The 24,487-nt window shown below is 36.2% G+C and overlaps 1 protein-coding gene and 2 non-coding genes across 4 annotated transcripts; all 3 read left to right on the forward strand.

The window, feature by feature from the left end:
- Positions 1-909: 909 nt before the first annotated feature.
- On the forward strand, positions 910-6,825 carry LOC108202870 (phosphatidylinositol/phosphatidylcholine transfer protein SFH8-like). 2 transcript variants are annotated; one of them, XM_017371455.2, is made up of 16 exons: positions 910-1,268; positions 1,387-1,484; positions 2,388-2,691; positions 2,990-3,089; positions 3,242-3,508; positions 3,604-3,681; positions 3,922-4,023; positions 4,128-4,177; positions 4,305-4,404; positions 4,568-4,666; positions 4,770-4,883; positions 5,147-5,276; positions 5,447-5,862; positions 6,294-6,368; positions 6,520-6,589; positions 6,677-6,825. In XM_017371455.2, exons 2-15 carry the CDS (start codon positions 1,451-1,453, stop codon positions 6,535-6,537), a joined length of 1,887 nt encoding a protein of 628 aa, XP_017226944.1. In that variant the 5' UTR covers positions 910-1,268; positions 1,387-1,450; the 3' UTR covers positions 6,538-6,589; positions 6,677-6,825. The 2 variants fall into 2 exon arrangements, with proteins under 2 accessions (XP_017226944.1, XP_063940616.1); XM_064084546.1 differs by having other exon boundaries at positions 1,128-1,268; positions 4,767-4,883.
- Positions 6,826-15,196: 8,371 nt separating this feature from the next.
- Positions 15,197-15,303, forward strand: LOC135149778 (small nucleolar RNA R71). Its single transcript, XR_010287993.1, has one exon. It is a non-coding gene; the product is annotated as a small nucleolar RNA R71 (small nucleolar RNA).
- An 8,859-nt stretch (positions 15,304-24,162) lies between these two features.
- LOC135149781 (small nucleolar RNA R71) lies at positions 24,163-24,269 on the forward strand. Its single transcript, XR_010287996.1, has one exon. It is a non-coding gene; the product is annotated as a small nucleolar RNA R71 (small nucleolar RNA).
- The last annotated feature ends 218 nt before the right edge of the window (positions 24,270-24,487 follow it).

Genomic DNA, 24,487 nt, shown 5'->3' on the forward strand with positions numbered 1-24,487 from the left:
CATAAATTCTAGTCAGCTTCAAATGCAATATATCAAATTCACTTGGAAAAGATTTATGCAACTTATCTCCAATGCATATTAAGCAAAAATGGATAATCAAGTCATACCTCAGTCTAAGAACTATTATTAAAATAGATATTAAGTTGTAAGTTCATAAATTTGTTTGGTAAAAAACACTAATCCATGTCAAGATATTACAAAATAAATGATCATGCATGCTTTGCATACAAATTAATAGTATATCATAGGCATAGTGTAATACCTTGGCACTTGGTAATGTTTGCCAAAATTGCTTAACAGCCATTGAATTTTCATCTATCATTATTAGTAGGTTAGCTACATTATAGCCATAATGTGATTTATCTTAATGATCTGGTCTTTGGAGGATAACAGCACAAACATAATTTTATCTTGCTTGTAATTTCACAGGCATTTATCACCGCTTGTGTTCTTTATTTGATATTTTACCGCTAAATGTTGTCCTAAACACTTTATATATGGATGGAATATACACGAATATATGCACTAAGATCAACTCTCAAAGGCTAATCCTAGGGAATCAAGTGGAATTTTATTATAATTATTTTTTGATATTTCCTAATAAATTATTAATACCTTCTCACAAGATGTTACAGATGCAACTCATTTTTGTTGGTGCTCAACGAAATAATTTCAAAATTTTGGTTTTCAAATATAAAATTTTCAAATTTGTTTCATGATAGAATTATATTCCCAAATATATATGTACATGAATCTAGACTCGAAAAATATTTTAAATTTTTAATATATCAATCGAACAACCAAGTCCAATCCAAGGAAAATGCTTGGTGCACATAATTGTGTACAAAAACATGTACATAATGATATGTGGTGGATTTTAATTGGATGACCCCTGCATTTACACCAACCATCCCAATTAAAACCCACCACATCACCACATCACCACATCACTTGCCACATCATTATGTACAAATTTTCTGTCTCCCAATCCAAACCTTCTTCCCACCGAAAAACTCGGTCACAACACACTTACATCACCACGTGTCACTCCTCCTCTTCACGCTCCTCTGGGCCCCACCTAACCATCCGCACCCGACCCGTATTACAAACACCCATAATTACCTTCTCTCTACTCTCTCTCATCCCCGTCGGCGATCAATACACAACATAAAACATATACACACACAGACCTGTATCTATCTCATCTCCAATCTCCTCCATTCCTCACCGTCCGATCATCCTCGCGATCCGTGATTGACATCATCGAGGTAGTTTCATGACGTCACACTCTCAACGAGCTCAATGAATTGAAATATGATTTAATTAGAACTTTAATTTGTGAAATGCGGTTTGTTTTGTTGCTGATTTTGTGTTGTTTTGGTTCAGGTGGCTGAGTGAATTAGGTTTGTTTTGTTTCGTTCCGTATCGAATCGAGTGAAAAAGTAAAGTCATGTCGGGGCCTCTGGATCGATTTGCGAGACCTTGTTGGTTTACTTCTCTCGGCTCTTTTATCGCTTATGTTTGATGTGAATATTTTTATTTGTGTGTGATTATCTGTTTAGTGAGGCTAATCTTACAGAATTGTGCCGTGTTGTTGAAATTGGAGTTTTGTCGTGTATATGTTTTAATTGATAAGAAATTGGAATGTGTTTTAGTAGTTATTGAAAGTTTTGATTTTTTTTATGTAGCTGAAAAAAGTAATGATTTTTAATTTTCGAATATGAATTCTGTATCAGGAGTTTTAATTCGGTGTAATTAGGTCAGATGGGGGTATCAAGGGTTAGTATTAGAATTATCTGTGATGTGATTGCACATTATACTTTGAGATAGCTGATTCTATTTGTTTATTGAGCGAGGCAGGTTTGTGTAGAGGAGGTTTGTTTGTAGTTCATTTTACGGAAAATAGGCCTGATGTGAGTTCATAAAGAATATGGAAAAGATTTATGAAGAGATTATATGGGTTTGTATGGTATTGAATTTGTGAAGCTACATAGCCTATGTGGACTTGGTTTCCCACAGATGTCTCTTAAAACTTAAAAGTGGTTTTTGTTGCACCATATTTTTATGTAATACAATGTAGGATATAATATAACATGTTTGTAGCATTAAGAAATATATTGGCTAAATTAATATGCAGTGATGCATGTTTACTTGTACTTGTCCAAGGTCGATAGTATTATTTCGGTAGCAGTTACCATACTTTCTACAATATTATTGTAATTTGTTAACATTTCAAAATATACGTCTCAGTTCATTACTAATTCTATCATAAAAAGATGTTGCTTATTTAGTGACAACGTTCAGTAAATTTTTACTTTATGTTTTGTCATTTTTTGTAAGCCATTTTGAAGTTCTTAGCTTTATAAACTTGTCATACTTTCTGATAGGTTTTGAGGGGTCCTCTGGTAATGAGGAGAGAAGAGAAAGAAAATCCGACTATGAAAACTCAGAGGATGAAAGAAGGACGAGAATTGGCTCTTTAAAAAAGAAGGCCCTAAATGCATCTTCCAAGTTTAAGCATTCTCTCAAGAAAAAGGGCAGCAGACGGAAAAGTGATGGCCGAGTTAGTTCTGTTTCTATAGAAGATATTCGCGATGCTGATGAGCTACGAGCTGTGGATGCATTTCGCCAAGTACTTGTCTTAGATGAACTGCTGCCTGAACAACATGATGATTATCATATGATGTTGAGGTACTCATATTTGGCTTCTCTTGTTAAGCTTTGGATGTCTAGTGGATATATTTCGATATCATTATATATATGTCGGAACATCATTTTACAGTGTGCAAGACTGCATTCAACTTGATAGTGTTGACTTCTTCAGTTAGTGGCTAAAAGGCTGGCTCACATGCATCATGCATGTCAATGTTCTCATTTAGTCAGGACTAAATTACTTCTGACTGCGCTGAATCTAGAACTGCACGTTTGTACATTTAAATGTTCTGCCAACCTGTGGTCTACTAACTTGATATAATATATGAATACTCAGATTTTTAAAGGCGAGGAAATTCGATATTGAGAAGGCGAAGCAAATGTGGGCTGATATGATTCAATGGAGGAAGGATTTTGGAACCGACACAATTTTGGAGGTATATCTACCCGGGTTTTCTTCAACTTTGCTTTCGTCTATTCTTCTCAGGATGTTGAACTGAGAAGTACTATTTACATCATGTGGCATCTGTACTGCCACCTTCTGTAATTTTCTTGGATTAACACTTTCATATTTTCAATATTGTACCAGGATTTTGAATTTCATGAGTTGAATGAAGTTTTAAAGTATTACCCACAAGGTAATCACGGCGTGGACAAAGAGGGAAGACCCGTATATATTGAAAGATTAGGAAAAGTTGAGCCTAACAAACTTATGCAAGTAACAACTATGGATCGGTACATAAAATACCATGTGAGGGAGTTTGAGAAAACTTTCAAGGTTAAGTTTCCAGCATGTTCTATTGCTGCAAAAAGGCATGTTGATTCAAGCACGACAATTTTAGATGTTCAGGGAGTGGTATGGTTCCTCACCTTTTACTGGTCTTTTTATGCGTAGTATTAGTGTACGTTTGGATTCATATAACCTTGATATGTTTGCTGTTAATCATGCAGGGGTTGAAGAATTTCACGAAAGTAGCACGAGAACTCGTTATGCGGCTTCAGAAAATTGACGGCGACAACTACCCTGAAGTAAAATTGACTATCATCTTTTTGATAATTGCGCACGCACAAACACACAAATACACACACACACACACACTTCCACCTTGTATTTGACATAGTTGAACTCTTAATTGCCTGACCAAGAGGTCTTTGGTGGATATCATTTTTCAATTAGTTACAGATTATGTTATATTTTTAAAATTCCAATGCAAGGAACCAATATTTGTTTGACTAATTTTATCATATTGCTAATTTTTTAATGGGCAGTCGCTTCATCAAATGTTTATCATCAATGCTGGTCCTGGTTTTAGACTGCTCTGGAGTACTGTCAAGTCTTTCCTGGATCCCAAAACCACTTCAAAGATTCATGTAATTTTATACATACTTTGACAAGTTTTATAAATTACTATTGAATATTGGATTCTTCTGCTCTCCACCACTCTTGACCTTGTTACTCTCGTTTTGAGCTTTAGGTTCTTGGAAACAAGTATCAGAACAAATTGCTTGAGATTATAGATACCAGGTACTCACTTATATCCTCCATCTTCAAATACATGATAATAGATTCAGCGTTATCTGCATATACCTTTTCAGAACATCTTGAAAGAGTGTCATATCTTAGAAGCGCTTCTCTTTTTGTTATTTTACAGTGAATTACCAGAATTTCTTGGTGGTATCTGTACTTGTGCAGATCAAGGGGGTTGTCTTCGTTCTGATAAAGGACCATGGAAAAACCCTGATATTTTAAAGGTTTTACCCTAGTCTGACTACATTGTTCTTTATACTTCCCTTCATAGCGTGTTGGTATATTCAGTAACCAGTATGATATCATACCTTAAGACTTGTCCTGAAGTCCTATGAAAACTTTTTAGTTTTCTAGTTGTAATTTCCCATCCGTATATATATGATGCAGATGGTTCTAAGAGGGGAAGCTGGGCATGCCAGACAGGTTGTTAAAGTCTTAAACAGCGAAGGAAAGGTAGTTGCTTATGTTAAGCCTCGCTACCCAATGGTATGATTAATCTATTTTTTAAATGGCATTTACTGATTCCAGACATTGCATCTTCTTTCAGTTGGATGTAACTCATTTATGCTCTCTATGTCATATGAAGCAGGTAAAAGGCAGTGATACATCTACTGCTGAGTCAGGATCTGATGCTGAAGATATTGCTTCTCCAAAATCAATGAGGAGTTATTCACATCTTCGACTGACTCCTGTTCATGAAGAGGTAGATTTTCAAATTTCTTTTTGTTATAGGTTTAAGGATTATTCGGCGAACATGACAGCAGGCTTTGTATAAACAGTTTTGTTTTGAAGTATAAATTCGTTTCAGTGGGAACATGTTAGCAAGTTGGGTTTTTGATTAATTTTTAGACGATTGCTGTTTTCTTCTCTGGTCTGTGAGTATGCATTACATGTAGGCACTGTTATCAAAATGTTTCAGAATTTATCCTCATTTGTTGTTTTAATTTGTTGCAAAATACACACTAGGCCAAAGTAATTGGAGCTATTCATTCTAGTGCCTTCTTGGGATATGATGAATACATACCAATGGTTGACAAGGCTGTTGATGCTGGATGGAAGAAGCAATCATCCTTCAAAAAGCTTGCTGCTTCTACAGGTTGGAATTAAGCTTAACTCACATTAAAGATACTGCTTTAAGAGTTTACATTTTGTTCTAAAAGAGTGTAAAACATTGTTTTAATATAGTCTCTACACATTAATATTTGTTGGATTGAGCTTGTTGAAATTGTTCGAGAATTTTAATAATGTTTTTCATAATTGGTTAAGGTACGCCTGTGCCCACACCTCCACCACTGGCCTCTCAAAAGACACCAGAAGGATATCATGCAAGGATCAAAACAATTCTTCTGACTTTTTTCATGACCCTTTACACACTCTTTTACTCGGTGGCCAGGCATGTAATGAATATATATTCTGGAATATCTTCCCTGGATAGCCAAAATGTTCAGGAAGTTGCCACTGGAACAGTGCCCAAGGATGAACTATACCCCCCTTCACCAACTTCAAAATTTACCGAGACAGAGTTGCTCTCATCTGTTTTAAAAAGACTAGGTGAACTCGAAGAAAAGATGGACACACTCAAGGCAAAACCCTCTGAAATGCCGCATGAGAAAGAGGAATTACTCAATGCTGCTGTTTGCCGTGTGGATGCTCTAGAAGCAGAGTTAATTGCAACTAAAAAGGTGAAATCATTAATGAGAAGTTTATTCTGTTTGCTCGTTTACTACTGGTTTCTGTTTAAAGTTTATGTGGCCGAAGCTGTCCTTGGGTAATATAGTGGCTTAGACGACCAACTTTTCATATATACATGCAACTTGCAATTCTAGTTGAAACACTAAATTGCACGGGTATTTCTAGTTAAACTTCAATACTTTGTTGCTTAGTCTGTAATACGCATCCTCAATATTTACACCCATTATGTATCACCTGAAGAAATATTTTAAATCTAGTAGCACGTGGTTGTGAATTCTTTGTTTCTAGGAATGTTTCGAAAAATTAAAATTTCTGCCTGGCTTGTGAATTTTTGCCTTGGAATATTTGTTTGAAGCACCTTCCATTTTCTTTGTTTAATTAGCTTTGGTATTTTATTGGGTCATTACTTCTTCCCTTACAGGCTCTTCATGAAGCTTGGATGAGGCAAGAAGAATTGCTTGCTTATATAGACTGTCAAGAAGAAACTAAGTTCCGGGTAAGTTATAATGTCTTTGAAGGGATCGGGCATCACTTTATAACTGTCTCCCCCCCTCCCTTTCTATCCTCACACAAAATCGCACCCACACACCTTTATAAAAGAAAACCGCTTGTACACTTAACATAGTTTTGTTGGCATGCATGAGCAGAAGAAGTCTTGTTGGTGAAAAGCCATAAGTACCTTGTTAAAGGATATACTCTGACCTGTGTGCTGATATGGTTTGGCATCTTTGCTCTCCTTGTTCATTTACAATTTATACACACATTGACCCTTCTATTAATCTTGCAAAGGATTTGTTCCTGCAGATGTAAGCCGAGAATTTGATGTTGTGAGCTGACATGTTGATGGAGTACTTTACTTGTATAAATTATTGAATTTTTTTATTTTAATTTTGTACTAATCTATGAGTTGATGTATCTTTTTACTTCGAGTGAAATGACATTTTATTTAGTATTGTCCCTCTACTTAAAACACTAGTATTTGTTTGAATTTGTATAATCTTTACTAGTTGATAACCCGTGCCAAGCACGGGTTTAAATAAAATTTTAAAATTTGTTATTTGTTGAAAGAATAATGCCTTTTTTTAATTATATTATCATATTTTTATCATACCTATTTAAATTATTTTTTAAATGATATTTAAATATTGTTATTTAATATAAGACTTTCTATATATTAAAATTTGATCCTACTTTAAATTTATTTCATAACGATATGGTTACTCTATCTATAGAGTCCACAAAATAAGAGTATTGGAGTCCAAAATTATTTAAAAATAATCTACTCGTTTCAATTTTAATTTTTTTAGTCTACAATATTTGTAAACATCTGATAATTTGCAGGTTATGTTCCACAATATAATCATTGGAATCAAAAGATAAAATAATTATTTTATAAATCACTAAACATTATATATGTTCTAACATATAACTCATAAGTAGAATAATGATCTTAATGATTGTTAATGTTGAAAAATGTTAATGATTAATTGATAATTATATATTTAAAACTACTTAAAATGGTAAATTATATACAAATTTGAATAATTAAAGATATTATTTATGATTAAACTAAAAGATTATGACTGTTACTTATTACGGCTTAAATGCGGACTTTATGGAACTTAACTCTAATAGTATGTTTTATTTTAGTAAAATTACTATATTGTTTGATGATTTTTAAATTGTGAAAATAATATTTAAGATCAACACATATAAGTTCGCTTATAGCGTCTTTAATCTTGAACAAAAATTTAGAATTTTAAGTCGCAATTATTTTATTCATTTAATAGGCAAACATTATATATAATTCTAGTTGGAGTTTTTGTAGATCTAAAAGTTGTTGTAGTTGTTTGATAAACTAATATTGTAGCTTGACAAAATTAATTAACTTTCCAAAAATTTGATATCAAATTTTTTGACGTATGTCTAGAGTTTCGGTTCTTTTATTATATGTTGCAATATGGACATTAACTTCATTTTCTTTGAGTTTCAATTTGTCAAGTCAGTGTTACCACCGCCTTATTCGTCTTCATCGCAATCTTCTGAAAAACACTTGAATGATAATGATTATTATTATTAAAAAATATATGACCAAATTTTTTGAAACTTTGATATCAATTGAATCTTGTTTATTTCAATTTTGAAATATGATAGAAATTTTATAAATTTGTTTCGTAAATTGAATTGTATGAGTTTTAAAAATTAAAACGAATATTTGACGTATGTCTAAAGTTTCGGTTCTTTTATTATATGTTGCAATATGAACAATGACTTCATCTTCTTTGAGTTTCTATTTGTCAAATCAATGTTGCCACCGCCTTATTTGTCTTTATCACAATTTTCTGAAAAATACTGAATGATAATAATTATTATTTATTAGAAAAAATATATGACCAGGTTTTTTGGTACTTTAGTTTCAATATTGAATCTTGTTTATTTAATTATGAAATATGATAGAAATTTTATAAATTTATCGTAAATTAAATTGTATGATTTTAAAAAATTAAAACGAATAATTTCAATTTCGTTGACATTATTATTCTATTGATAGGATATTATGTTAATATCAATATGAACTCCTTATTTATTTGAACTCTGAAGCATGCTAAAAGATTTATAGAGTTGTTCCGTATATTAAATTCTTTGAGTTTTAATAAATTAAAACAAATAATTTTGTTGGTAATATATTTTTATTAGTGAGATAATTGTTACAATACAAAACCCTGTCAAATATAGAATTTTTTTATAATAGTAATAATTGCTAAATAAAAAAAATGATGATAGCCAAATTTTGATATGAATTTTATAGAATTGTTTCATAAGTTAAATTGTTAGCGATTTAACTATGCGGATAGGATAAATGTTATATTACAAAATCCTAAACACCATAGAAGTCTTTTTATAGTAGTATAATAATCTTAATCAATATTGAAATTTTCAATAATAAAATCCGAATCAATATAGAAGTTTTTCACCGTCATAATGAATATTGAGGTTTTTAATTCTGAAATATGATAGAAATTTTATAGATTTGTTTCGTAAATTAAATTGTACTTGCGAGTTTTAAAAATTAAAACGAATATTTGACGTATGTCTAAAGTTTCGGTTCTTTTATTATATGTTGAAATATGGACAATGACTTCATTTTCTTTGAGTTTCAATTTGTCTAAGTAGTGTTACCACTGCCTTATTCGTCTTTATCGCAATCTTCTGAAAAATACTGAATGATAATAATAATAAATATTAAAAAAATATATGACCAGGTTTTTTGGCACTTTAGCATCAATATTGAATCTTGTTTATTTTAATTATGAAATATGATAGAAATTTTATAAATTTATCGTAAATTAAATTGTATGATTTTTAAAAATTAAAACGAATAATTCCGTTGACATTATTATTCTATTGATAGGATATTACATTAATATCAATATGAACTCCTTATTTATTTGAACTCTAAAGATTGCTAAAAGATTTATAGAGTTGTTCCGTATATTAAATTATTTGAGTTTTAAAATTTTAAAACAAATAATTTTATGGGAAATATATTTTTTTATTAGTGAGATAATTGTTATAATACAAAATCCTGTAAAAATATAGAAATTTTTTGATAATAGTAATAATTGTTAAATAAAAAATAATATGACGATAGCCAAATTTTGATATGAATTTTATAGAATTGTTTCATAAGTTAAATTGTTAGCGATTTAACTGTGCGGATAGGATAACTGTTATATTACAAAATTCTATACACTATGGAAGTCTTTTTATAGTAGTATAATAATCTTAACTAATATTGAAATTTTTAATAATAAAATCCGAATCAATATGGAAGTCTTTACATAAAATTCTAATTAATATAGAAGTCTTTCGCTGTCCTAATGAATATTGAGGTCTATATTAATAAAATTTTATTCAATATATAAGTCTTCTGATAATAGTATAATAATGATTATAAAATTCTAATCAATATGAAAGTGACCAAATTTTGGTACTAAAAGTACCGATGTTCCACCGAAACGTGGTTTCGCTTATTAATAAAGGGTAATTTTCTGAAAAATACTGAATGATAATAATTATTATTTATTAGAAAAAATATATGACCAGGTTTTTTGGTACTTTAGTTTCAATATTGAATCTTGTTTATTTAATTATGAAATATGATAGAAATTTTATAAATTTATCGTAAATTAAATTGTATGATTTTAAAAAATTAAAACGAATAATTTCAATTTCGTTGACATTATTATTCTATTGATAGGATATTATGTTAATATCAATATGAACTCCTTATTTATTTGAACTCTGAAGCATGCTAAAAGATTTATAGAGTTGTTCCGTATATTAAATTCTTTGAGTTTTAATAAATTAAAACAAATAATTTTGTTGGTAATATATTTTTATTAGTGAGATAATTGTTACAATACAAAACCCTGTCAAATATAGAATTTTTTTATAATAGTAATAATTGCTAAATAAAAAAAATGATGATAGCCAAATTTTGATATGAATTTTATAGAATTGTTTCATAAGTTAAATTGTTAGCGATTTAACTATGCGGATCTTGTTCTATGTGGGATCTTGCGTGATGTTCGCACAAAATCACGCAAGCGTACGTGGTCACAAGTAATATAGAATATAATTCAAGTTCGTTCCCACAGAGACTGGTGTATTCAGAAATATGCACTTATGCACCAATGTATGATTATTATTCAATGCTTAGACAAGTATCAAATCGGGTTTTGTTTTTCTACTTAACTAATCCTATTTGAATTATGAAACTAAGAATTATCAACTAAGAGAATAACGATTTACTAATGAGAATAAACATGGGATTCTAGCTTCATTAACAACTTCATTCAGAGTTCTACCTTTATTCGATTGTAATGGTTGATAACTAATCAGATAACACGAGACTGATACACGCTAACTGTCGTTATACGTGCACCATACTGCTACACATCCACAATTAAGATAGAAGGTAAACAGACACCAATTATGCTTAGACCCTACATGTCTATAGAATTTGAAAACATAACGGTTGAAGAGCAAGTTATCTATCAAGATTACATAGGGCGATGCAAGATGGGTAAAATCACATCACAAGTCATGTTATCGAACACGAAACCTATGCTCGCATGGCAAGTTCTAAATCAATATATTCACTGTCGCTTCAATAAAGATTAACAAGCAATCTTAGATGTTAGCTACGCATCCAAGACGAATAAGCACAACCATTACGAGGAAATCAAACCATCACATATGAACAAGACAAATTAACTACTGAAATTCATCGATAAATCCGCTAAAATCCCATAACAATGATTAGTTCATAATCGAACTTCTCATCATCATGGGTTCGAATGTAAACATGGTACTGAATAGTCTAAACAATATCAAAAGAGTAAAACAAGAGTTTCGAAACAAATCCGAATGAGCATCCAAAAGTATCGTCTAATTGGAAGAAGACAAAAGAAAACTATGAATCAAGATCTTCTCCGTAGCCGTCACGTGCTCCTTGGAATGATTCTAGGTTATGTTTTTAATCCCCCAAAGCCTTTCTTAAACTTCCCCAGCGATCGGGCCTTGAAACGGATCAGAAACGGTCCAATGGGCTTAAATTCGCTGCCAGTTTGGGGCGGGTGCCCCAGATTTGGGGCGGGTGCCCCAATTCAGCAGCCCACTTCTGCCAGTTTGGGGCGGGTGCCCCAGATTTGGGGCGGGTGCCCCAATTCAGCAGCCCACTTCTTTGTCCATAACTTTTGACTCGCGCATCCGATTGCTTCGCCGTTTTTTTTCACTGAAAGCTATGAATCTCCTCTTCGTTCTCCTCCAACGAAACCTGCACAACATCACACTAAAACATATCAAAAATATCAAAAGCTTGAGGCCAGCTCATCCATTTAAGTCAAAACGAAGGCTTCCAAGTGGATATAAAATCCACTTATCACACCCCCAAACTTAAACCGATGCTTGTCCTCAAGCATAGACGCACACACAAAAATACTAATAATGCAATGCACGAATGCAACTAAATGCCTACATCTAAGCGAATCTTGAAGTGTAATCCTTGTTAACATAGCATCCTCAAAATATGCAACATTCTCGGCATTCATCTCTTTCACACATTAGCCATGTTCTCTTCCACTACTAGTGTGAAGTGCATCGTGTGTGCTAGCATGCTCTCTAGTGAAACAAAACAAAGACTATCAAACTTCAATAAAGTCCTCACTATGAGCCGTTAATAAGAATCCGGTTTAAACACTTCTTTACTAAAGAGTCAACTACAATTTAGGATTGCTAAAGAATTCCTATGCCTCTCCTATTTTTTCTTCTATTTTTTTTTTTCTATTTTTTTTTCTTTTTTTTTTCTTGCTAAGTCTAAGGTTGGGACTCTTCTCAGTGTAAGTGAGTCACGACCGCCATTCGACTTCGCTTTTCTCTTCTTCTTCTTCTTTTTTTTTTTTTTTTTAATCAAGTAATTCTCCAGTAATCAAAGGTTGTGAAAGGTCACCAAGAATTTGCTTATTCTAATACATTTGCACTTAATACCAGCACAAGTACATGGATCGTCCCTTTCACATGACATTGCATTTTACCCATTGATCTCAAAGGAGTACCTGATATATTTCTTCTTTTTTTTTTCTTCTCTTTTTTTTTTTAGAAAGGCATATTCATTCCTTAACTCCCCCAAACTTAAGATTTACAAACTCTAAGTTCAAAAAGGGAATAATCCACACTCTACGCTCGACTCAATGCAAAGACTCAAGAAATAAGTTAGTCTAAGTCTTATCTCTAGAGCATAAGTGTAATTACAATTTCCACACAAGCAGTTTTCAAGTAACAAGGCATCACATATGATCGAAACTACTAGCCAAGAAATTATGCACATAAACTCATCATAGGACATCAACTTGGAAAACAACTTCAAGATTCATGCAAATGCAACTATATGAAACTACTAACACATACTAAACCCAAGCATATAAGCATAAAAAAACGACAACGAAAATGAACTAATATGCAAACACTATGAGATAATATGCTAAACTATATGCAACATGCAACCTATATGAACACACACTACTACTAGTCCTTAGATTACCACCCCCAAACTTAAAATATTCAATGTCCTCATTGAAGGTGATAAAAAGGATCGAATGTACCTAGAAGTCGGGAGGATCACCCTCCTCTGGTGGAGGATCAGGTGGTGAATATATCATGCCATCTCCAAACACTGGCCACTCAACCTCCACACCAATAGCTCGAAAAGCACTCCCAAGAGCCTGAGTCAAATCCTTTGCAAAACGGCGGTGAATGTCATGCATGTCATCTATGCGCCGTGACAACCTTCTAAACTGCACATCAATTAAGAGATCCGGTGGTAGTTTGAGTTCGAGTATGGGAGCTTCTTCAATAGATGGTTTAAGATGCTCCTGAACATTTTTAAGCTCTGTTACTCCTTGAGACTCGAATGGAATATCAACCTTCCTCTTCCATGGAGATGCATTCAAGAACTGAAGTTGCTCTGCTTCCTCTTCACCTCCGAATTCAGCTTCACCTGTTAGAACCCTTTCCAAGATGTTAGTTTTCAGCCTTGGGTCAATTTCTGGAGGAGCTGCGGCTTCTATTGGCTCCACCTTAAAGCATTCTTCTTCGTCAGTTGGAAATTTCATTGCGTTGAACACTTTGAAAGTGACACTCTGATCTTGAACTCTCATTGTAAGCTCTCCCTTTTGCACATCGATCAAAGTTTGGCCTGTAGCTAAGAACGGCCTTCCCAAGATAATGGGAATCCTCTCATCCTCCTCAAAGTCTAGAATGACAAAATCAGCAGGGAAGATGAGCTTATCCACCTTCACCAAGACATCTTCCACTATACCTCTCGGGTATGTGATGGACCGATCAGCCAGTTGTAAGTACATGTTTGTAGGTTTCGGCTCCGGCAGACCAAGTTTCTTGAAGACAGATAACGGCATCAGATTGATACTAGCTCCCAGGTCACACAAACACTTGTCGAAAGATAATTGCCCAATAGTACACGGGATTGTGAAACTTCCCGGATCTTTCAGCTTCGGTGGCAATTTCTGCTGCAACACAGCACTACACTCCTCGGTCAAAGCCACAGTCTCCAATTCCTCAAGTTTGAGTTTCCGAGATAGAATACCTTTCATGAATTTAGCATAACTCGGCATTTGTTCTAGAGCCTCCGCAAAAGGTATGTTGATTTGTAATTTCTTGAAAACCTCTAGAAATTTAGCGAATTGTTTGTCGAGCTTATGCTTATGAAGTCTCTTCGGAAAAGGGGGAAGTGGATACACTTGCTTGACCCCAATATCAGTTTTCGGGCTAGACTTTTCGGCTGAATCCTTGCTTGCTTCCTCGTTGATTTTATTCTTGTCAGCTTCAACAACAGTTTTTCCACTATCAGACTCAGTTGAGAGCACGGGTGTTTCAACCTGTTGATCACTCTCTTCCTTGTTTCGCTCTGTTGCTGATTCTTTATCCTTCGTAACCTTTCCGGACCTCAAGGTGACAGCCTGTACCTGTTCCTTCACTTCCTTCTTGCCCGGATTGGCCTCAGTATCACTAGGAAGAGTTCCTTGTGGTCTATTAATCAACGCATTAGCAATTTGCCCAATCTGATTCTCCAAAGTTTTGATTGACACCGATTGGCTTTTTACCATTAGTCTTAATTCTTCCAATTCTGATCTTTCATTGGAAGACTGTCCAGCCACCCCATGATTTTGTTGCTGGAATCCGGGTGGATGGAATTGCTGCCTCGGTGCAAACTGTTGTTGAAAACCAGAAGGGTTAAAAGGTCTAGATCCTTGCTGCTGAAACTGTTGCTGTTGTTGTGGCATGTAATTCTGATTATTGCTCCAGCTGAAATTCGGATGATTCCGATTATTAGGATGATAAGTGGCCGGAGCTGGCTGTTGTGACCTCTGAAAGTTGCTCACAAACTGAGCGGATTCGCTCGATATAGCACACTGATCCGAAGAATGTGCTCCATCACAGAGCTCGCAGACTGAAGGTGGCTGCTGATTTCCTAGATTTGCCAAAGAATCCACCTTCATAGTAAGAGCCTTAAGCTGAGCAGCTATGGCTGTAGTAGCATCAACATCTAGAATTCCTGCTGCCTTGCCCTGATGAAGACGCTGAGTAGGATTCTGATATTCATTCGCAGCCATCATCTCGATCAACTCATAAGCCTCATCATAGCTCTTAGCCCATAGAGCTCCACCTGATGCAGCATCGAGCATTGGCCTCGATTGAGGACCCAACCCATTGTAAAAACAATTTATCACCATCCAATCAGGCATCCCATGATGTGGGCACTTTCGAAGCATCTCCTTGTAGCGTTCCCAAGCTTCACATAAAGTTTCACCAGACAACTGAGAGAATTGAGTGATAGCATTCCTGATTGCAGCGGTTTTAGCCATAGGGAAGAACTTAGTAAGAAATTTCTGAGCCAGATCCTCCCATGTCGTAATAGATCCTGCAGGAAGAGAATGCAACCATCCTTTCGCCTTATCCCTCAGAGAAAATGGGAACAACCTCAATCTGATGGCATCGTCCGTAACACCATTGAACTTGAAAGTGTCGCAGATCTCAATGAAGTCCCGAATATGAGTATTAGGATCCTCAGTCGGAGAACCCCCAAACTGCACTGAGTTCTGTACCATCTGAATAGTGCTCGGTTTGATCTCGAAAGTGTTGGCCTGAATTGCTGGCCTGACAATGCTCGATTGAATGTCATTGATTTTAGGCTCAGAGAAAGCCTTCAGAGCCTTAGGAATATTCACAGCTGGTGGTTGATCACCCATCGTATCAATCTCTTCCAATTCTTCCTTAATTAATGCTTCCTTACGAGCCTGAGAACGTGTTCGCATACACGTCCCTTAAGTACCTGAAACACACACAACGAACTAAAGTGAGAAAAGAATCCAAGTCACTGAACTTTAACGACCACTAATGACAAGCACATAAACTAAAATAAACACCGAGTCCCCGGCAGCGGCGCCAAAAACTTGTTCGCACAAAATCACGCAAGCGTACGTGGTCACAAGTAATATAGAATATAATTCAAGTTCGTTCCCACAGAGACTGGTGTATTCAGAAATATGCACTTATGCACCAATGTATGATTATTATTCAATGCTTAGACAAGTATCAAATCGGGTTTTGTTTTTCTACTCAACTAATCCTATTTAAATTATGAAACTAAGAATTATCAACTAAGAGAATAAAGATTTACTAATGAGAATAAAACATGGGATTCTAGCTTCATTAACAACTTCATTCAGAGTTCTACCTTATTCGATTGTAATGGTTGATAACTAATCAGATAACACGAGACTGATACACGCTAACTGTCGTTATACGTGCACCATACTGCTACACATCCACAATTAAGATAGAAGGTAAACAGACACCAATTATGCTTAGACCCTATATGTCTATAGAATTTGAAAACATAACGGTTGAAGAGCAAGTTATCTATCAAGATTACATAGGGCGATGCAAGATGGGTAAAATCACATCACAAGTCATGTTATCGAACACGAAACCTATGCTCGCATGGCAAGTTCTAAATCAATATATTCACTGTCGCTTCAATAAAGATTAACAAGCAATCTTAGATGTTAGCTACGCATCCAAGACGAATAAGCACAACCAATACGAGGAAATCAAACCATCACATATGAACAAGGCAATTTAACTACTGAAATTCATCGATAAATCCGCTAAAATCCCATGATAATGATTAGTTCATAATCGAACTTCTCATCATCATGGGTTCGAATGTAAACATGGTACTGAATAGGAAAAACAATATCAAAGTACTAGAACAAGAGTTAAGAAACAAATCCGAAACGAGCATCCAAAGTTACGCCTACTTCGAAGAATTACAAAAGTAAAAGCTATGAAATTCGATCTTGATCTTCTCCGTAGCCGTCACGTGCTCCTTGGAATGATTCTAGGTTTTGTTTTTAATCCCCCAAAGCCTTTCTTAAACTTCCCCAGCGAACGGGCCTTGCAACGGATCAGAAACGGTCCAATGGCTTAATTTTCGCTGCCAGTTTGGGGCGGGTGCCCCAGATTTGGGGCGGGTGCCCCAATTCAGCAGCCCACTTCTTTGTCCATAACTTTTGACTCGCGCATCCGATTGCTTCGCCGTTTTTTTTCACTGAAAGCTATGAATCTCCTCTTCGTTCTCCTCCAAAGAAACCTGCACAACATTACACTAAAACATATCAAAAATATCAAAAGCTTGAGGCCAAATCATCCATTTAAGTCAAAACGAAGGCTTCCAAGTGGATATAAAATCCACTTATCACACCCCCAAACTTAAACCGATGCTTGTCCTCAAGCATAGACACACACACAATTTCTAATAATGCAATGCATGAATGCAACTAAATGCCTACATCTAAGCGAATCATGAAGTGTAATCCTTGTTAACATAGCATCCTCAAAATATGCAACATTCTCGGCATTCATCTCTTTCACACATTAGCCATGTCCTCTTCCACTACTAGTGTGAAGTGCATCGTGTGTGCTAACATGCTCTCTAGCGAAACAAAATAAAGACTATCAAACTTCAACAGAGTCCTCACTATGAGCCGTTAATCAGAATCAGGCTTAAACACTTCTTTACTAAAGAGTCAACTACCACTTAGGGTCATTAAAGAATTCCTATTCCTCTCCTATTTTTTTATCTATTTTTTTTTTCTTTTTCTTGCTAAGTCTAAGGTTGGGACGCTTCTCAGTGTAAGTGAGTCACGACCGCCATTCGACTTCGCTTTTTCTATTTTTTTCTTTCTCTTTTTTTTTTAATCAAGTAATTCTCCAGTAATCAAAGGTTGCGAAAGGTCACCAAGAATTTGCTTATTCTAATACATTTGCACTTAATACCAGCACAAGTACATGGATCGTCCCTTTCACATGGCATTGCATTCTACCTATTGATCTCAAAGGAGTACCTGATATTTTTTTTCTTTTTTTTTTTTCTTTTTTTTTTCTTTTTTTTTTTTGAAAGGCATATTCATTCCTTAACTCCCCCAAACTTAAGATTTACAAACTCTAATTTCAAAAAGGGAATACTCCAAACTCTACGCCCGACTCAACGCAAGGACTCAAGAATTAAGTTAGTCTAAGTCTTATCTCTAGAGCATAAGTGTAATTACAATTTCCACACAAGCAGTTTTCAAGTAACACGGCATCACATATGATCGAAACTACTAGCCAAGAAATTATGCACATAGACTCATCATAGGAAATTAACTTGGAAGACAACTTTCATGATTCATGCAACGCAACTATATGAAACTACTAACACATACTAAACACAAGCATATAAGCATAAAAACGAACACGAAAATGAACTAATATGCAAACAATATGAGATAATATTCTAAACTATATGCCACATGCAACCTATATGCACACACTATATACTATATACTAGTCCTTAGATTACCACCCCCAAACTTAAAATCTTCAATGTCCTCATTGAAGGTGATAAAAAGGATCGAATGTACCTAGAAGTCGGGAGGATCACCCTCCTCGGGTGGAGGATCAGGTGGTGAATATACCATGCCATCTCCAAACACTGGCCAATCAACCTCCACACCAATAGCTCGAAAAGCACTCCCAAGAGCCTGAGTCAAATCCTTTGCAAAACGGCGGTGAATGTCATGCATGTCATCTATGCGCCGTGACAACCTTCTAAACTGCACATCACTTAAGAGATCTGGAGGTAGTTTGAGTTCGAGTTCGGGAGCTTCTTCAATAAATGGAGTACGATTCTCTTGAGAATTTTCAAGCTCTACTACTCCTTGAGACTCGAATGGCATATCAACCTTCCTCTTCCATGGAGATGCATTCAAGAACTGAAGTTGCTCTGCAACCTCTTCACCTCCGAATTCAGCTTCACCTGTTAAAACCCTTTCCAAGATGTCAGTTTTCAGCCTTTGGTCAATTTCTGGATGAGCTGCAGCTTCTATTGGCTCCACCTTAAAGCATTCTTCTTCGTCAGTTGGAAATTTCATTGCGTTGAACACTTTGAAAGTGACACTCTGATCTTGAACTCTCATTGTAAGCTCTCCCTTTTGCACATCGATCAAAGTTTGGCCTGTAGCTAAGAACGGCCTTCCCAAGATAATGGGAATCCTCTCATCCTCCTCAAAGTCTAGAATGACAAAATCCGCAGGGAAGATGAGCTTATCCACCTTAACCAAGACATCTTCCACTATACCTCTCGGGTATGTGATGGACCGATCAGCCAGTTGTAATGACATGTTCGTAGGTTTCGGCTCCGGCAGCCCAAGTTTCTTGAAGACAGACAACGGCATCAGATTGATACTAGCTCCCAAGTCACACAAACACTTGTCGAAAGATAACTTGCCAATAGTACATGGTATTGTGAAACTTCCGGGATCTTTAAGTTTCGGAGGCAATTTCTGCTGTAACACCGCACTGCACTCCTCGGTCAAAGCCACAGTCTCTAATTCCTCAAGTTTGAGTTTCCGAGATAGAATATAGAATAACGCAAGCGTACCCACAGAGAATATAGAATATAGAATATAGAATAACGCAGCGGCGCCAAAAACTTGTTCGCACAAAATCACGCAAGTGTACGTGGTCACAAGTAATATAGAATAAAATTCAAGTTCGTACCCACAGAGACTGGTGTATTCAGAAATATGCACTTATGCACCAATGTATGATTATTATTCAATGCTTGGACAAGTATCAAATTGGGTTTTGGTTTTCTACTCAACTAATCCTATTTAAATTATGAAACTAAGAATTATCAACTAAGAGAATAAAGATTTACTAATGAGAATAAAACATGGGATTCTAGCTTCATTAACAACTTCATTCAGAGTTCTACCTTATTCGATTGTAATGGTTGATAACTAATCAGATAACACGAGACTGATACACGCTAACTGTCGTTATACGTGCACCATACTGCTACACATCCACAATTAAGATAGAAGGTAAACAGACACCAATTATGCTTAGACCCTATATGTCTATAGAATTTGAAAACATAACGGTTGAAGAGCAAGTTATCTATCAAGATTACATAGGGCGATGCAAGATGGGTAAAATCACATCACAAGTCATGTTATCGAACACGAAACCTATGCTCGCATGGCAAGTTCTAAATCAATATATTCACTGTCGCTTCAATAAAGATTAACAAGCAATCTTAGATGTTAGCTACGCATCCAAGACGAATAAGCACAACCAATACGAGGAAATCAAACCATCACATATGAACAAGGCAATTTAACTACTGAAATTCATCGATAAATCCGCTAAAATCCCATGATAATGATTAGTTCATAATCGAACTTCTCATCATCATGGGTTCGAATGTAAACATGGTACTGAATAGGAAAAACAATATCAAAGTACTAGAACAAGAGTTAAGAAACAAATCCGAAACGAGCATCCAAAGTTACGCCTACTTCGAAGAATTACAAAAGTAAAAGCTATGAAATTCGATCTTGATCTTCTCCGTAGCCGTCACGTGCTCCTTGGAATGATTCTAGGTTTTGTTTTTAATCCCCCAAAGCCTTTCTTAAACTTCCCCAGCGAACGGGCCTTGCAACGGATCAGAAACGGTCCAATGGCTTAATTTTCGCTGCCAGTTTGGGGCGGGTGCCCCAGATTTGGGGCGGGTGCCCCAATTCAGCAGCCCACTTCTTTGTCCATAACTTTTGACTCGCGCATCCGATTGCTTCGCCGTTTTTTTTCACTGAAAGCTATGAATCTCCTCTTCGTTCTCCTCCAAAGAAACCTGCACAACATTACACTAAAACATATCAAAAATATCAAAAGCTTGAGGCCAAATCATCCATTTAAGTCAAAACGAAGGCTTCCAAGTGGATATAAAATCCACTTATCACACCCCCAAACTTAAACCGATGCTTGTCCTCAAGCATAGACACACACACAATTTCTAATAATGCAATGCATGAATGCAACTAAATGCCTACATCTAAGCGAATCATGAAGTGTAATCCTTGTTAACATAGCATCCTCAAAATATGCAACATTCTCGGCATTCATCTCTTTCACACATTAGCCATGTCCTCTTCCACTACTAGTGTGAAGTGCATCGTGTGTGCTAACATGCTCTCTAGCGAAACAAAATAAAGACTATCAAACTTCAACAGAGTCCTCACTATGAGCCGTTAATCAGAATCAGGCTTAAACACTTCTTTACTAAAGAGTCAACTACCACTTAGGGTCATTAAAGAATTCCTATTCCTCTCCTATTTTTTTATCTATTTTTTTTTTCTTTTTCTTGCTAAGTCTAAGGTTGGGACGCTTCTCAGTGTAAGTGAGTCACGACCGCCATTCGACTTCGCTTTTTCTATTTTTTTCTTTCTCTTTTTTTTTAATCAAGTAATTCTCCAGTAATCAAAGGTTGCGAAAGGTCACCAAGAATTTGCTTATTCTAATACATTTGCACTTAATACCAGCACAAGTACATGGATCGTCCCTTTCACATGGCATTGCATTCTACCTATTGATCTCAAAGGAGTACCTGATATTTTTTTTCTTTTTTTTTTTTCTTTTTTTTTTCTTTTTTTTTTTTGAAAGGCATATTCATTCCTTAACTCCCCCAAACTTAAGATTTACAAACTCTAATTTCAAAAAGGGAATACTCCAAACTCTACGCCCGACTCAACGCAAGGACTCAAGAATTAAGTTAGTCTAAGTCTTATCTCTAGAGCATAAGTGTAATTACAATTTCCACACAAGCAGTTTTCAAGTAACACGGCATCACATATGATCGAAACTACTAGCCAAGAAATTATGCACATAGACTCATCATAGGAAATTAACTTGGAAGACAACTTTCATGATTCATGCAACGCAACTATATGAAACTACTAACACATACTAAACACAAGCATATAAGCATAAAAACGAACACGAAAATGAACTAATATGCAAACAATATGAGATAATATTCTAAACTATATGCCACATGCAACCTATATGCACACACTATATACTATATACTAGTCCTTAGATTACCACCCCCAAACTTAAAATCTTCAATGTCCTCATTGAAGGTGATAAAAAGGATCGAATGTACCTAGAAGTCGGGAGGATCACCCTCCTCGGGTGGAGGATCAGGTGGTGAATATACCATGCCATCTCCAAACACTGGCCAATCAACCTCCACACCAATAGCTCGAAAAGCACTCCCAAGAGCCTGAGTCAAATCCTTTGCAAAACGGCGGTGAATGTCATGCATGTCATCTATGCGCCGTGACAACCTTCTAAACTGCACATCACTTAAGAGATCTGGAGGTAGTTTGAGTTCGAGTTCGGGAGCTTCTTCAATAAATGGAGTACGATTCTCTTGAGAATTTTCAAGCTCTACTACTCCTTGAGACTCGAATGGCATATCAACCTTCCTCTTCCATGGAGATGCATTCAAGAACTGAAGTTGCTCTGCAACCTCTTCACCTCCGAATTCAGCTTCACCTGTTAAAACCCTTTCCAAGATGTCAGTTTTCAGCCTTTGGTCAATTTCTGGATGAGCTGCAGCTTCTATTGGCTCCACCTTAAAGCATTCTTCTTCGTCAGTTGGAAATTTCATTGCGTTGAACACTTTGAAAGTGACACTCTGATCTTGAACTCTCATTGTAAGCTCTCCCTTTTGCACATCGATCAAAGTTTGGCCTGTAGCTAAGAACGGCCTTCCCAAGATAATGGGAATCCTCTCATCCTCCTCAAAGTCTAGAATGACAAAATCCGCAGGGAAGATGAGCTTATCCACCTTAACCAAGACATCTTCCACTATACCTCTCGGGTATGTGATGGACCGATCAGCCAGTTGTAATGACATGTTCGTAGGTTTCGGCTCCGGCAGCCCAAGTTTCTTGAAGACAGACAACGGCATCAGATTGATACTAGCTCCCAAGTCACACAAACACTTGTCGAAAGATAACTTGCCAATAGTACATGGTATTGTGAAACTTCCGGGATCTTTAAGTTTCGGAGGCAATTTCTGCTGTAACACCGCACTGCACTCCTCGGTCAAAGCCACAGTCTCTAATTCCTCAAGTTTGAGTTTCCGAGATAGAATACCTTTCATAAATTTAGCATAACTCGGCATTTGTTCTAGAGCCTCCGCAAAAGGTATGTTGATTTGTAATTTCTTGAAAACCTCTAGAAATTTGGCGAATTGTTTGTCGAGCTTATGCTTTTGAAGTCTCTTCGGAAAAGGTGGAGGTGGATATACTTGCTTGACCCCAGTATCAGTTTTCGGGCTAGACTTTTCGGCTGAATCCTTGCTTGCTTCCTCGTTGACTTTATTCTTGTCAGCCTCAACAACAGTTTTTCCACTATCAGACTCAGATGAGAGTACGGGTGTTTCAACATGTTGATCACTCTCTTCCTTGTTTCGCTCTGTTGCTGATTCTTTATCCTTCGTAACCTTTCCGGACCTCAAGGTGACAGCCTGTACCTGTTCCTTCACTTCCTTCCTGCCCGGATTGGCCTCAGTATCACTAGGAAGAGTTCCTTGTGGTCTATTAATCAACGCATTAGCAATTTGCCCAATCTGATTCTCCAAAGTCTTGATTGACACCGATTGGCTTTTTACCATTAGTCTTAATTCTTCCAATTCCGATCTTTCATTGGAAGACTGTCCAGCCACCCCATGATTTTGTTGCTGGAATCCGGGTGGATGGAATTGCTGCCTCGGTGCAAACTGTTGTTGAAAACCAGAAGGGTTAAAAGGTCTAGATCCTTGCTGCTGAAACTGTTGCTGCTGTTGTGGCATGTAGTTCTGATTATTGCTCCAGCTGAAATTCGGATGATTCCGGTTATTGGGATGATAAGTGGCTGGTGCTGGCTGCTGAGACCTCTGGAAGGTGCTCACAAACTGAGCAGATTCACTAGATATAGCACACTGATCAGAATAATGTGCACCCGCACAAAGCTCGCAAACATTAGGTGGTGGTTGAACTCCCAAGTTAGCTAAGGAATCTATCTTCATAGTAAGAGCCTTAATTTGAGCAGTCAAGGCTGTAGTAGCATCAACATCTAGAACACCTGCTGCCTTGACCTGATGAAGACGCTGATTAGGATTCTGATATTCATTCGCAGCCATCATCTCAATCAACTCATAAGCCTCAACATAGCTCTTAGCCCATAGAGCTCCACCTGATGCTGCATCGAGCATTGGCCTCGATTGAGGACCTAAGCCATTATAGAAGCAATTAATAACCATCCAATCAGGCATCCCATGATGTGGGCACTTTCGAAGCATCTCCTTGTAGCGTTCCCACGCTTCACATAAAGTTTCACCAGACAGTTGAGAGAATTGAGTGATAGCATTCCTGATTGCAGCTGTTTTGGCCATAGGGAAGAATTTAGTAAGAAATTTTTGAGCCAGATCCTCCCATGTCGTAATAGATCCTGCAGGAAGAGAATGCAACCATCCCTTAGCTTTATCCCTCAGAGAAAATGGGAATAGCCTCAATTTGATGGCCTCGTCAGTAACCCCATTGAACTTGAAAGTGTCGCAGATCTCAATGAAATCCCGAATATGCATATTAGGATCCT

The sequence above is a fragment of the Daucus carota genome, chromosome 9 (genome assembly GCF_001625215.2).
Source record: "Daucus carota subsp. sativus chromosome 9, DH1 v3.0, whole genome shotgun sequence".
NCBI lineage: Eukaryota > Viridiplantae > Streptophyta > Magnoliopsida > Apiales > Apiaceae > Daucus > Daucus carota.

Bases quoted from the DNA above. Each gene is read 5' to 3' on its own strand.
- LOC108202870 (XM_064084546.1), top strand. From the start codon at position 1,451: ATGTCGGGGCCTCTGGATCGATTTGCGAGACCTT. The intron at 1,485-2,387 runs GTTGGTTTACTT...ACTTTCTGATAG, and splicing joins GGATCGATTTGCGAGACCTT to GTTTTGAGGGGTCCTCTGGT. The intron at 3,682-3,921 runs GTAAAATTGACT...TTTAATGGGCAG, and splicing joins ACGGCGACAACTACCCTGAA to TCGCTTCATCAAATGTTTAT.